Here is a 13991-nt window from a genome sequence, read left to right as displayed (position 1 = left end):
TCCAGGGACAGCTCTGTGTGACCCAAAGCCAGCTGTGCTCAGTGTGGCCTGGGAGGAGGTTTGCCNAGGAAAACAGGCAGAGGCCATCATCCTGTGGTGTCTGCTCCTCCTCTCACGCAGGTCCTCCTGGGGGCTGCAGGAACAGGATGGAGCTTTTCCTGGGGTCCCCACAGCATTTGTTGATCCTCTGGCTTCTAAAGAATGTATGTATGCTTTGAGAAGGAGTGAGGATACAGCCACAGGTGTCATTTATTAGGCTCCTAGTGCATGCCAGCACTGTGCCTTGCCTTTAAGCTCCTATTGCAGGGTGGTGCTTTTTTAAGAACTCTCTGCTGAAGGAGACATGGAAGTTCAGCAGAAAAACAAAACAAAACAAAACAAAAAACAAAACAAAACAAAACCCAGAAAAACCAAGGTGTTGCATTATCCTCTGTGTGGATGACAGCAGTCTGATCTCTTCCCTCTCCCCTAGCCTGGTGCCCATGGCCGGCCATGCCCTTCTCTCAGCCTTGTCCCATAATGGGGTCTCACTAGCACCTCCTCATGGGGCAGGTGGTTATCAAGAGCTGAGGGGCTCTGGGGGCTCAGGCCAGCCTCAAAACGCTGACCAGCTCTTGATAAGTGGCCACTGACTAGAGTCTCTAACCCCTGTAGTGACTTCCAGGCTGCTGGGGTCTGGGTGACTCCACTTCTTTAGTGACACCCTGCATATTGCCCTCTGGATATTGGGCGCATGTCAGGCAGGGAGATCAGTATTTGTTGATACAAACCTTCATGATATTTGCTGCCTGTCGACAGCTGTAGAAGGTGCTGGGTGGTGGTGAGCAATCTGGAGACCCCAAGGGACCCATCTGAGGACCCATCTACAGGCAAGCAGCCTCCTGATGCTCTCACCTGAGTGCCCTTAGGACCTGCTTAGGTGCCTGGGTCTGTATCTCTTGTAATTAGCCATCAGTTATGAACTCATCCCTGTTCATGACCTTTGACTCCAATGCTAAGTGACCCAGGGAAGCCCACATTCAGAAAGCACCCCTTCATCCTCTCCCTCTCAAACAGGTCTTGGCCCAGGTGAGGCCCATGGCATGTTTGTGGAAAGAGGAACAAGTCAGCTGATGTCATGAGGGGGCAAAATTGTGATGTATGCAGTTGAGGGGAGAAATAAAGAATGTTCCCTTGTTTCTGCCCCTTTCAATGCTTTATTCACTCACATTACTCAATACTATTTCACTTTATAGGTTCTTTTTTTTTTAAAGAGAGAGAGAGAGAGAGAGAGAGAGAGAGAATTTAAAAAAAAAATTTATTTATGTATTTTGGCTTTCGGCGGACACAACATCTTTGTTTGTATGTGGTGCTGAGGATCATACCCGGGCCGCGCGCATGCCAGGCGAGCGCACTATTGCTTGAGCCACATCCCCAGCCCTCTATAGGTTCTTAATCAAGAAAATGACAATCCTTAATGCTAGGCACTGCAATAGACAAAATCAATTCACAGCAAACAATTTTAGATTAATTCTAAGCACTGCAAAACACACTTAATCATGACAGGCTAATGACAGATATTCCCTCTGCATCCTAAGTTCAAAAGTCTCAAGCCTTAGGCTTCACGTCCAGCAGACGCACACTCACTCAGACGGCGGTGATCAGGTCGGGAACCAAGGCAGGCTTTTCCTGGCGGGGAATGGACGACTGGTTGAGGAGGGCGTTGTAGGGAGGAGTTGCTGCTCTCACCAAGGTCCAGAAGAGGCCATAGAGTTTGAGAGCGGTGAGGAACATGCAGAGGCTCAGGAAGGATGACAAGTGAAGGGATGTCAGGTCCTCATCAGGCTCTCCAGCTCGAGTGCATCCTTGTTTCGGCTGCTGAATCCCTGTTCATTTGCTCTATCATTGATACTAAATTTTGGGGCTTTTGACCCCCCTTTCAATCCTTATCAGCTTCCACCAGATTTCTCAGTGACATTTACCCTGGGGTCAGAAACATCTGGTCTGGTGGTCTCCACCCTGATCTTCTCACCTTTCCCTCTTAACCAGGCCAGGACAGCCTGCCAGGGGCTTCACTCTGTTTATCAGGGTGAGGGGAAGTAACTTGTTTGAGGCCATCCTGGAGGGCTCTGTGGGTGTGCCTGGTGAGACTGCAGGTTTCAAACTGGAGTTTTTAAAATGGAGTTGCTTAGGCTCAGGCCTAAGGCCATCCTAACAGCTGATTTCAGAACCAGCTGTGAACCAGCCCTGCACAGAACAAAGCCTGGTATAAGGAGGGACCTGGGCTTGTTTTTTTTGTTTTGTTTTTGCTTTGAAAAGGATTGAAACCAGGGGCATTTTAAGTCTGAGCTACATCCTCAGCCCTTTTTATTTCTTATTTTGAGGAAGGTTCTCATATGTTTCCCAGTCTGATTTAAAATACAATCCTCCAGCCTCAGCCTCCCCAGTCTCTGGGCAACATGCCCGACCATTTGCTGAGATTCCAGGGGCAGCTCTGTGTGACCCACAGCCACCTGTGCTCAGTGTGGCCTGGGAGGAGACTTGCCACCCACCCCATCCCACAGATGAGGAATGTTTCTCAGCATGGAGAGCTGGCTTCTATGTTCATTTTAGTGTCCTGGTACTGTTTGTCCCCTGCATTTGTTTCTAAATATGACTCCCCTTGGTGTCAAGCATCAGGCAGGCCAGCAGGAAAAGGTTGTTAACAAAAAGTGAGACAGGGCTGTGGGGTCCTCCCTGGGCCCATGTTGGCAGCAGTGTCCTGGTGCTGAGAGGAAGGCTCTGACCTCAGGGCTGGAGCAGCTCCTGGACTGTCTTTTGCCCAGGGACATGAGGGTAGGGACACCACACAGGAATCAGCTCAGCACCCAGAACACTTTATTAGGAGCATTAAAAAATCTTGTCTTGTCATTTTGGGTGTAGCCCAGTGACAGAGCATGTGCTTAGAAGGTACCTGGGGCCAATTCCTAGCACAGAAAATAATAATGATAACACCAACAATAACATCGGGGATGATTCTTAACATCGTCAGTTGCTGTGCTCAGAAGGGGTCTCCCAATCACCTCACTTGTCTGTCAATCCCCTTCACAGCCAGACCTTCTACCCCCATGGTGTCGGGTCCAGCGACGAGGGCCACACCTGGGCAGATGGTGAGCTTCACCTGCAAGTCCCATGGCTTCTCCCCCCGAAACATCACCCTTAAGTGGTTCAAAAATGGGAATGAGCTCTCGCACACCCAGACCAGCGTGCACCCCACGGGAGAAAGTGTGTCCTTCAATGTGTCCAGCACAGCCCAGGTGACCCTGGCCCCAGGTGATGTCCACTCTCAGGTCATTTGTGAGGTGGCCCACGTCACCCTACAGGGGAGCCCTCTTCGTGGGACTGCCAACTTATCTGACACCATCCGAGGTACAGAACCCTGATCCCCACCTCAGCACACACTGTCCATCCAGCCTGTTTCTCCCCAGGGGCCTTTCCTCCAGGAACTCAGTGGCTTAGGCTCTAGGTCCCAGCAGTGCTTTCCCCTGCCATCACATGTGGACTCCTGACCTGTGGCCAGCATGTGCTGGTGGCTTCATTTCATTGAACATCAGCTCCTCCTCTGGGAAGAGCTGAGCCTTAATGTGCTGGGTGTTTCATCTATTTGCTCACTTGTTGCAGGCAGCCTGTCAGCCTCACTCACTTTACCCTCAGGGGAGCTGCTGGTCACTTGGCACCTGTGTGTGGCAAGCCCTGTGGTTAGTGATTCACTCCCGTGCAAACCCTCAGTGTCTGAGCCCCTCTGCATGCCTGGCCCTGTCCCGAGGGAGGCCCCTGCCCTGCTGGGAGGAGCTCAGCATCTGTGCCATAAGGTCACAGCTTCTGCCTGTGCTGTTTCAGTTCCGCCCACCCTGGAGGTCACCCCACAGCCCACCATGGCAGGGAACCTGGTGAACGTCACTTGCCAGGTGAAGCACTTCTACCCCCAGAGCCTACAGGTGACCTGGGTGGAGAATGGAAATGTGTCCAGGACAGAGATGGCCTCAACCCGCTCAGAGAACAAAGACGGGACCTTCAACCTGACGAGCTGGCTGCTGGTCAACTCCTCTGTGCACAGGGAGGACGTGACGTTCACCTGCTGGGTGGAGCATGACGGGCAGCCAGCCACCACCATGAACTACACCCTGAAGGTCTTTGCTGGCCCCAGGGAGCAAGGCCTGGACAACACCCCCGGTGAGGCCTCCATTCCAGCTGACTGGATGCTTTTATACTTCATCTTGACTCTGTGTGTTCTGATGTGAGAGCAGTGACCCCTCCTTCCCCCAGGGCACCCAGAGCCTGGGAACAGCCGCGTCTTAGTCAGCTCCCCACACCCACACTCTGAGGGTCTCCTCTGTTGGGTTGGGCACACATCTCATGGGGCCTTCAAACGGGGACACTAAGGAGGAAGGCAGGATGGGGGATGGGCCTGTCCTGGCAGCTGTCACTTGCCTTCTTCACCTGACACTTGTCATATCCTCATGGCCCTCTTTCTGTTTCTCTCTTTCCACCCACATTGAGGGTCCACCCAAAATACACAGTGATGGAACCAGGTAACTATCACCTGACAGGGAATGTAGTTCTACCTCCTGATCTTCAAGTGACCTGACTGGAGAATGGACTCATGTCCAAGATGGAAACTGCCTCAGTCACCACAGAGAACAAGGATGCGGCCTGTAACCACATTAGTGGGCTCCTGGTGAACTCCTGTGTGCAGACTGGGAACGTGGTGGTCACCTGCAAGGTGGTACGCAGCCAGCCACCTCCTGAAGGCTAATTATTTTAACTCCCCCCAGAAGGAGCAGGGTACAGACACTTCTCTGGCGAGGGTCAGTGTCTAATCTGAGCAGCTCAGAAGGCTGAGGCAAGAGGGAGGTAAATTCCAGGTCAGCACCTGCAACTTAGTGAGGCCCTGAGCAACCCCTCGAGGCCCTGTCTCTAAATCAATATTAAAAAGGGCTGGGGAGGAGGTTGTGTGGATCAGCACCACTGGGTTCAACCTCCAGGACCAAAATGAAAAACATATCTCCCTGGGGGGTCTCCAGTCCAGGTGAATGGGACTTTTCTGTCTTGTATCTTTTTGTTTTAATTTTTTTAGTCCTAATTTTAGTATTCCTATCCATTACAGAATAATTCACAAGTCTATAAATATGTATTATAACCTTAAATTCCCCTCCATCCCCCACTCCTTACCTCTAGAGTCTCCACTGTCAAGAACTTGGTCCATGTCTCCACGGATCTTCTGACATAAACAGACATTAACGAAGAAAGAGAGGGAGGGGGAGTGTCCTGTCCTACTGTCCGCCTTTTGTCTATCCACCTATCAGTTGCTTTGTTCTTTTTCCTCAGAGTCTCTCCAGCCTTCATTCAATATTGGAATTTTCCCACACATCTGTAGCCTCACTTGACAAATGCTGGTACCTACCAGGTGAAATCTGGAAAGGATTCCCTGAGGAGGTGGAGACTCTTTGGAGCAGGCCCCTAAGTAACATTGAGTGGTCTCCACAGGGGTCAATTTCCTCCTGATTTGTGGTCACAGAGCTACTGAAGTGACAATCCTCAAAACCTCATCACAAAATGTAAATTTCTGCTTGTGTATATTCTCCTTTGATGCTCCAACTACCTGTGTGTTAGGAGTTTACAGAAAGGGAAACTAGGACAGCCCTGGAGACCAATGGGATTGTTGCTGATGACTTCCTGCCCTGACTTGTGGAAACTATCTAAACTACTCTAGGCAAATCTAAAGTCATTGGGGTCAGGGCCAACAGCAGTGCCAGTGAAGTCCACAGCTGGAATGGTGGAATGATGAAGGACATTCTTCTACCAATCCAACAGCTTTGTTGCAGTTAATAAAAATAATGATAGTTTTCTCTAATCATAAAAAATAATTGGAGTATATATTCAAATTTTTCAAAATTCCTTTTATTGCTCTTTTGTCTGCACCAACATTGGTTTTAATTCATCTTTCAGTGCATGGTACAATCTCCTTACAAAACCACCTGGGCATTAGGAAGCCTTTCCCCAAGATTTAAAAATTATGTCTTTCCTTAGCAGTTAAAGACCATTCGTGTGCTAGATTTCATTTTGGGTGCATTGGGGTACCTTGAGTTTCTTGAAGCAGTTTTAGTCTATTTTGTGAATAGTGTCAACTTTATAACTGCAGATTTCAGTCTAAAATCTGCAGAATTTCTACAAATACACCCAGTACCGTGTTTAGTCTTGATGTTGGTGTGTCCTTTCTCTCATCATCATCATCATCATCATCATCATCATCAGTGTAAGAGCATTTTCAATTTTATTGATCTTTTAAAGTTACCAACTTTGTGTTTCAATGATCTTCTCTATTACTTCTCTGTGTTCCATTTTATTGAATTTTGACTCTTTTCTTTATTATTTCCCTTATTCTGCTTGCTTGGGTTTCATCTGGATCTTCTTTTATTGCTTCTGTGGGAGTAGGCTTCAGTTATTGATCTAAGACTCTCTCAGCTTCCTGTGACACACCTGGACACCAGCATGAAAACTGCATCCTGAGGGCCAGCCCATGGGACATGTGCCTGTGAGCATCCCAGATTCTCTCTGGAACCACAGCACTTCTCCTTTCTGGGAGGCAGCGAGGATTACATGATGCAGGAGAAGCATTTTTGTTGGGATGGGATGTGGAAGATGGCACTGGATGTCTTTGCAGCAGAGTTGATTGGCAGCCCTCCTGCTGTGACTGTGGTCAGCTTTAGCTTCTCACGTTTAGCTTCTCATTGTCTTTCCCCAGAGGGACTGATGCCCAGAAATAGCCCTCCAATGCCAGAGCCTAATAGCAACCATTTCCTAACTTATGTTCGAGCACCAGATGCCAAGAGAACTCCCTTCTTGAGGTTAAACCACTTCATTTCTGGTGAAAGAGTGAACAAGGGCACCTCATCACAGGCCAGTGCCTGCCCAGGTGCCACTGACCTCCAGCACTGGGGCCATGTTACCAGCCAGCTGATGAGTCCCAGGTTCAAATTCACAGGGTAGAGTCTGATTCCCAGACCACTCCTGGAGCTGGCTTTCCATAGGAAGTGCCCTCTGTGATGGACATAGGGGATCAGGGAGCTTCCTGGAATGTTCTCAGCACACACATCAGCGTCCCTCCCACCTGAGGAGAGAAGAAGCAGCATCTCAGCTGCCCCCACAGAAGCCAGAGGAGCCCAGAGCTGCTCTCACTGGAGGAGAGGGGCGGGGCCTTCCACTCCCTGCTCAGCCAGGCTCTGATGCTGGTGCCTTCTAGAGGGAGGAGGGGCAGGCAGTGCAGCTCTCCTCCACTGAGGGGGAGTCCCAGAGCACCACTCAGCTGAGAACCATGGCCCCCAGCAGGATAGCAGTGTCCACTCCTTCCTATGGACCCGGCAGCATTTCTTTAGTTACAAAAAAATTTCAATTGTTGTTAGAGGAAAATGGCCCCTAGTGACAAAGAAAAGTCTCCACAGGTCTGCTTCTCTGGAGATGGCTTTGTGTGTCCAACAGAAAGACTTCAGGTGACACAGCACTGGAGGGGTGGTCTGCTCTTTGGAGATTTTGGTCCCTCACACATAGGAGAAACATTTTCTTGACCCATGAAAGTGTTTTTCAGACAGAAATTTTATTAGTTCATCTTACACCTTCTTAGCAGGCTCCCCGAGGTCCTGAGGCACAGGGTCATTCACCTACACATGGTACTGAACAGGCAACCTGGCTCTCCTCTGTCACCATGAAATGGCCCACCCTCCATGTGCATGCCCCATTGAAAATAGTTTTCCTGGCATGAAGACACTGGACATTGTTTTAGCACAAAAAACATGATCTTAGGTTTCACCCTATAGGACTCCAGAGAGGAGCTTCTCTGGGTTTGGAGTCCTCTAAGCCATGACTCTCCCTAAACTCCCCAGGCCTCAGTCTCCATAACAGGAGGAGATGGTGATGGCTCTCCATGAGATGGTGAGGGTCAAGTAGGAATCTCCATGGCAGGTGGGCAGTGTGCATGGAGCTCATGTTTTTACCTTCCCTCAAGGAGGACACTCTGGGACCTGAGGCTGGGTGGATGGGAATAAGGAGCCTCTTGACCAGGCTTCAGCCCCAGGCTTGACCAGGGCAGCCAGGACAGGGTGTGTGAGCTCAAGCTTCACAATTTTGTTGGGCCCAGGTAGCCTCACCTGGGGCAAGTGCAGGCTCCTGGGAATAGACATGTAGGAGTCCTTCTAATGTCTCCCCCATTTCCCTTGATTTTCAGGAGCAGCGAAGTCTACTCTTGCTTCATACCTCATAGGCCTGTTCCTTGGCCCCAAGATCCTTCTAGGAGTCAGTGTCTCTGCCCTCTACGTCCACAGGAAGCAGAAGTCCTGACTGTAAGAACCCAGGGGAGGGTGGAGAAAAGCCTGCTGCAGAGGGGGCAGGGCCAGGGGGAGTGCAGCCCACCTGTGCCCAGCTGCAGAGTCAGTGGGTCTAGAGAACCAGGCACACACCCCTCAGCACCCTCAGGATCTCAGGAAACTCTGTGGGGTTCCCAGCTCCAGGAATTGTGGGGGGTGTGCAGGAGATGAGGAGGTAAACGTTGGCAGTGGATGTCCACTGAGTCCTAAGGGCTCCAGAGAGGATGAGCTGAAATGGTGCAATGAGGGTCAGCAGATTAGGTGTGGCCCTTGGAGACCACCCCTAGATTAGTCCAATAGTCAACTGCTGGGCCTCCATGGACAGGAAGGTTCTACCATGTGGAGCAATGTTGAGAAGTTCTAGATGGGCTGCTCTCAAGGCTGCTCTCCTTATGACTTTCATTGTAAGGAAAGGGAAAAGGAGTCAGGAATTGGGAGAGGCTGAGGTAAGAGTCCTATCTTGGGTTTTGGTTTACTTAAGACAAGTGTCTCAGGAAAGTCATCTGAGTACATCACTGATCTCAGGAAACTCTCATGAATGGTGAGCAGATAATTGAATGTGGACATCTTTCCCACAGATCCTTCCTCATTCAGGCTGCCTGGGACTCTCAGTTTCTGCCACCTTCTTACTGCACCATGATGCTCATCCTAAGTGAAGTATCTGTGGAGATGCCTCTGTAGATGCTGTTCCAAATGCCTCCTCCCAGGACAACTGCCAGCCCACAGGCCACTGATGTTCCTCTGCCCAACCCTTGATGTCCCATGGCTGAGTCTGCACTCATGGTTCTGAGCATGGCCTTGGGACCTGCCTCTGGACAGCAACTCATGACCCCTCCCCAGAATATGACAAGGAAGTCCCATCCAAACACGTCAGGATGGCTTTCCACATTGCCTTGGGCTTGGCCATCAAGACCCAAAGTTCTCACTCTCAAGCGTCATTCTTTTTTTTGCCTGCCAACCCCTCCTCTCCAGCCTTGTTGAGCTCCTCAAAGGAAACTCATTCTTGTTTCATAAGAAAAATTATTCTGTGTCCTCTTTACCTAAGTGTCCTATGCTTCAAACCCGGGGAAAAAAGGTTCTCCTTCACCTGAGTGATTTTCTACCTTAGCACTTATGAACATCAGTATTGTCCAGGAGAAAGGCAGTCATTGATCTCCATGCAGGATTGTAAAAGTCACCGTCCAAACTGAAAGTCTGGGAAGCCATCTCCATACTGACCATGAAAAATAATGATCTTGAAAAGCCTCCCTCAGAGGCCAGGGGTCAGAGGCTGCCCAACAACTTCACCCAGAGCTTCAGCCCCAGTCCCATTTCAAGCCCCAGGCTCCCTGGTGGGTCTCCCCTGCTGCCAGGGCCTGGCTCTTTGGGTAGCAGCCCACAGCTGATAGGAGCAGATCCATGGCCCAGCTAACTCTTTTTCTGAAGACTAGAAATAGAGCAGTCTGAAAAATGGAAAACAGAACAGGAGGAAGATGGTGGGCCAGAAGGAGGCAGCATTCTGTGTTGCTCTGTGATCCAGATCTCACCTAGTCCGAATACTGCATCTCTGAGAGTGTTAGAAGACCCCTAAGCAGCTGCTCTCCAGAGAAATCATCAGTGCTGTGACCCTGCACAGGGCTCTGGGGCTCAGTGTTGAAGCAGGATGCCCAGCATTCGAGCAGGACTCCTGGCTCCCCACACCCAAAGTCTGAAGTTCTAGCCAATTCAGGGCTTGAACGTCTTAGGAGAATCACCTATCAATACATCTGCAGATCTCCCAGATTTTGATCTGCTCCAACACAGGTCACTCCTCTCCTACCTAGACACAGCACAAGCCATTGCCTGGCTCGCCCCACCTCACCAGACACCCCTGTGCTGGAACCAGACTGCCTCCATCTTGGCTCAAGATTCTTGCCATATTAGGTGGGGCAGCTCCCAGGTTGGATCTCCCACAGCCAGGTACCAGGTTTCCAACTTCCCCTTTCCCCAGTGATGGTAACTCAACAAAGTAGCTGCCCAACCCAGGTGCACAGTGTGACCAGGCCACCGCTCGTGGGAGTACCCCATGTGAGAAGTTCCTCGATTGGAAGAGAAACTGCTAAGGAAGAGAAAGACAGGGCTAAAGTTTGGAGCCTAACAGAGAGACCATGAACTGGGAAATCTCCAAGCAAGAGAGGGAGATAGTACCAGGGCTCAAGTCATCTGAGCAGTCCCAAAAAGAGACATGTGGGGTGCAGTCTCCGCAGGGACTGTCAGGTGCCACTCCCTGCTTCCAGTCACCCTGCACTAGGACCAGCCTTCCCTCCCTGGTAATCTCCACCATTCTGAGAGAAGAGACACCAGCTTACAACAGATGACCCCACCTATTGGATGACAAGAGAAGCAGGAAAGATATGGATCTTTAAAACTAGCAACAATCCTGGTTTCTTCCTTCAAGTATTTTTTTTTTCTCCTTTTAGTCTACCTTTCTATCTTCTCATCCTCACATCCTCAACATATGTAAAAATAAGAACTTTGCATGAAATAGAATTTTTAGGACTTGGTCATCTGAATAATATAATTTAGAAGTGTTGTATGTGCCCACCCCCCACTTTTTTTCCTTCCCCTTCCAAATTTTAAGATTTTAACATCCTATATTTTTCTAAATATATGTGTGTTTGTTTTATGTATTCTACTGTCTTTCCCATGTACTTGTTTACCCTAAATTACTTCCTGTCTATTCTCTTGCTACTAATCCACTTCATTACATTTCTCTTTCACACTTCCTAAGATATATTAACTCTATATCCTCACATCCTATCTCCTCAGCATATCATCCTATGCCCCACCCCCAGCTCATGGTCCACAGTCAGAAACTGTAAACCTTTTTATAAAACTACTGATTGCATTATATATAAAATTTCATCCAACATTTCTGTACATTTAGACCAAGCTGTAAACGTCTTAATAACAACAACTTGTTCATTGGTGGTATGTTGTTGATATTGGGATCTGTTAACATTGTCCTTTCCCACAAAGGATAGGTCTTGGAACCCTACAAGAGTGCCTCAAACCTATAAGGTAAAAACAATAGCACTCTGGACCCACAGAGCTGTAAGTGAAGACACATGAACAACATGAAAAAACAAGAAAAGAAAGTGCCCCAAACAAATCAAGACACCACATTATTAGTATCATTGGCAGCCACAGCAGAAGAAAAGACAGAGAAGGAGTTCAGAATGTACATGGTTAAAATGTTCTATGAACTCAAGGAAGATATAAGAGAGCAAATATGAAAGATCACTTCAACAAGGAGCTACAAAAAGAAATACAGGAAGCAAAAGATCACCTCAACAGGGAAATAGAGCTTCTAAAACAAAACAAAACACCCCAAAGAAATCCTTGAAATGGAGGAAACAATAAATCAAATTAAAAACTCAAATGAAAACATCACCAATCACAGTAGACCACTTGGAGGATAGAACATCAGACAATGAAGACAAAATATATAATCTTAAAAAGAATGTAGACTACACAGGGATACAGGGAAAATACCACAAACAGAATATTCAAAAAATATGAGATAACATAAAAAAGACCAAATTAAAGGGTTTTGGGGCTAGAGGAAGATATAGAGGTCCAAAACAAAGGAATGAACCATCTATTCAATGAAATAATATCCAAAAAATTTCAAACATAAAGAATGAATTGGAAATCCAAATTCAAGGATGCCAAATGTACAAAATCACAACAGATTCACACCAACACACATTATAATAAAAACGACCATCATACAGAATAACGAGAGAATTTTAAAAGCCTCCAGAGAATGGAATCAGTTTACCCATAGGGAAAAACCAATTAGGGTAACTGCAGATTTTTCAACCCAGACCCTGAGAGCTAGAAGATTTTGGAACAACATTTATCAAACTCTGACAGAAAATGGATGCCAACCAAAAATCTTGTTTCCAGCAAAATTAAGCTTAAGAGTTGATGATTGAATAAAAACCTCTGTGATAAACAAAAAATAAAAGAATTTGTAGCTAGAAATCCGGCACTACAAAATATCCTTCAAAAATATTCCATGAAGAGAAAACAAAAAAAACAATGAAAATCAGCAGAGGTATGTAGTACCCTAAAAGGAAAAAATAATCAAAGAAGAAAATCAAGTCAAGTTAAATAACAAAAAATAAGCAAACATGGCTGGGAATACAAACCACGTCTCAATAATAACCCTGAATGTTAATGGCTTAAACTCACCAATCAAAAGACTTAGACTAGCAGATTGGATTTAAACAAAAGACCTAACAATATGCTGGCTTCAGGAGACTCATGTGATAGGAAATTACATACATAGACTGAAGGTGAAATGTTGGGAAAAATCATACCACTCACAAGGACTGCTGAAGTAAGCAGGGGTGTCCAATTTCTAATCACATACAGTAGACTTTGAGCAAACATTAATCCAAAGGGATAAATATGGACATCACATACTGCTCAAGGGAACATACACCAGCAAGACATAATAATCATAACTATGTGTGTCCCAAACAATGGAGCAGATGTGTTAATTAAACAAATTCTTCTCAAGTTCAAGAGTCAAATTGACCACAACACAAAATATCCTTCAAAAAATATTCCATGAAGAGAAAACAAAAAACAACAATGGGTGACTTTAAGACTCCTCTCTCACCACTGAATAGATCTTCCAAACAAAAGTTGAGTAAGGAACTATAGATATCAATAGTACAATTAATAACTTTGACACTATTGACCTATATAGAATATTTCAACCTGCATCAAACGGATACACTTTCTTCTCAGCAGCACATGAATACTTCTCTAAAATAGACCACATAATATGCCACAAAGCAACTTTTAGAAAATACAAAAAAGTACAAATACTACCCTGCAATTTATCAGATCATAATGGAATGAAGTTGGAAATCAATGACAAAATAACAAATAAAAACAACTCCAACACCTGGAGACTAAACAATATGCTACTGAATGAACAACGGGTTGCAGAAGAAATCAAGGAGCAGATTAAAAAATTCTTAGAGGTAAATGAGAACATAGGCAAAACATATCTGTTGGGGACCGCAAATCAATCAAGATGGTGCCTGGCAGTTTGCCAGGAGGAGTGGTTTGTGAGGCAATGCCTCCAAGCCATTTAGATGGTGGGGATTCCTTATTGGCTGATTGCTGTATCTAGATGATGCTAATTGAGTCAAGCTTTGTGTAATCACTTAGGTATATATACCTCTGCTGTCCCGCAATAAAGCAGCTCCCGCTACCTTGGGTTCCTGCTACCTTGGGTTCCCTCTACCTTGAGTTCCCGCTCAGTTCCCGCTGAGTTCCCCCGCAATAAAGAAGTTCCCGCTTCAACCTTCAAGTTGCTTGTCACCTCCCGGTTATTTTGCCCAGCCGGACTGTGGCAAATGGTGGCCCGTACGGGGAGTTCCAGGATGCTTATTGGAGTAAGTGACAAGGTAAGCTGCTCATCCCTGAGGATAGGGCAAGAGGATGGGTGACCATTTCAAGAAACAGTGTGTTCTTGTTTCATTTTTGTTTTAAGCTGCCTGTCCCTAGAAATAAATAGGATGGGAGAAAAGCTGATCGCCCCTGAGGAACAGATAGGGCGAGAGAACGGAT

General features: G+C 47.1%; 1 protein-coding gene across 6 annotated transcripts in view; it reads left to right on the top strand.

Annotated features, from left to right (window-relative positions):
- The window catches only part of LOC107139301 (signal-regulatory protein beta-1-like), a 120525-nt gene that overhangs the window by 74147 nt on the left and 32387 nt on the right, over window positions 1–13991 (top strand). For 2 of the 6 annotated variants that reach the window (XM_048811194.1, XM_015482182.2), the window contains 4 exons: window positions 3070–3387; window positions 3859–4191; window positions 8240–8354; window positions 8957–9589. In XM_048811194.1, coding sequence (XP_048667151.1) covers window positions 3070–3387; window positions 3859–4191; window positions 8240–8352 — 764 coding nt within the window. In that variant the 3' untranslated portion in view covers window positions 8353–8354; window positions 8957–9589. Of the gene's footprint in view, window positions 1–3069; window positions 3388–3858; window positions 4192–8239; window positions 8355–8956; window positions 9590–13991 lie in introns of those variants that run through there. The other 4 variants (XM_048811193.1, XM_048811196.1, XM_048811195.1 and 1 more) reach the window with 3 other exon arrangements.

The sequence above is a fragment of the Marmota marmota genome, unplaced genomic scaffold (assembly GCF_001458135.2).
Source record: "Marmota marmota marmota unplaced genomic scaffold, marMar, whole genome shotgun sequence".
NCBI classification, from domain to species: Eukaryota; Metazoa; Chordata; class Mammalia; order Rodentia; family Sciuridae; genus Marmota; species Marmota marmota.
This window is presented reverse-complemented; position numbering and strand designations above follow the sequence as displayed.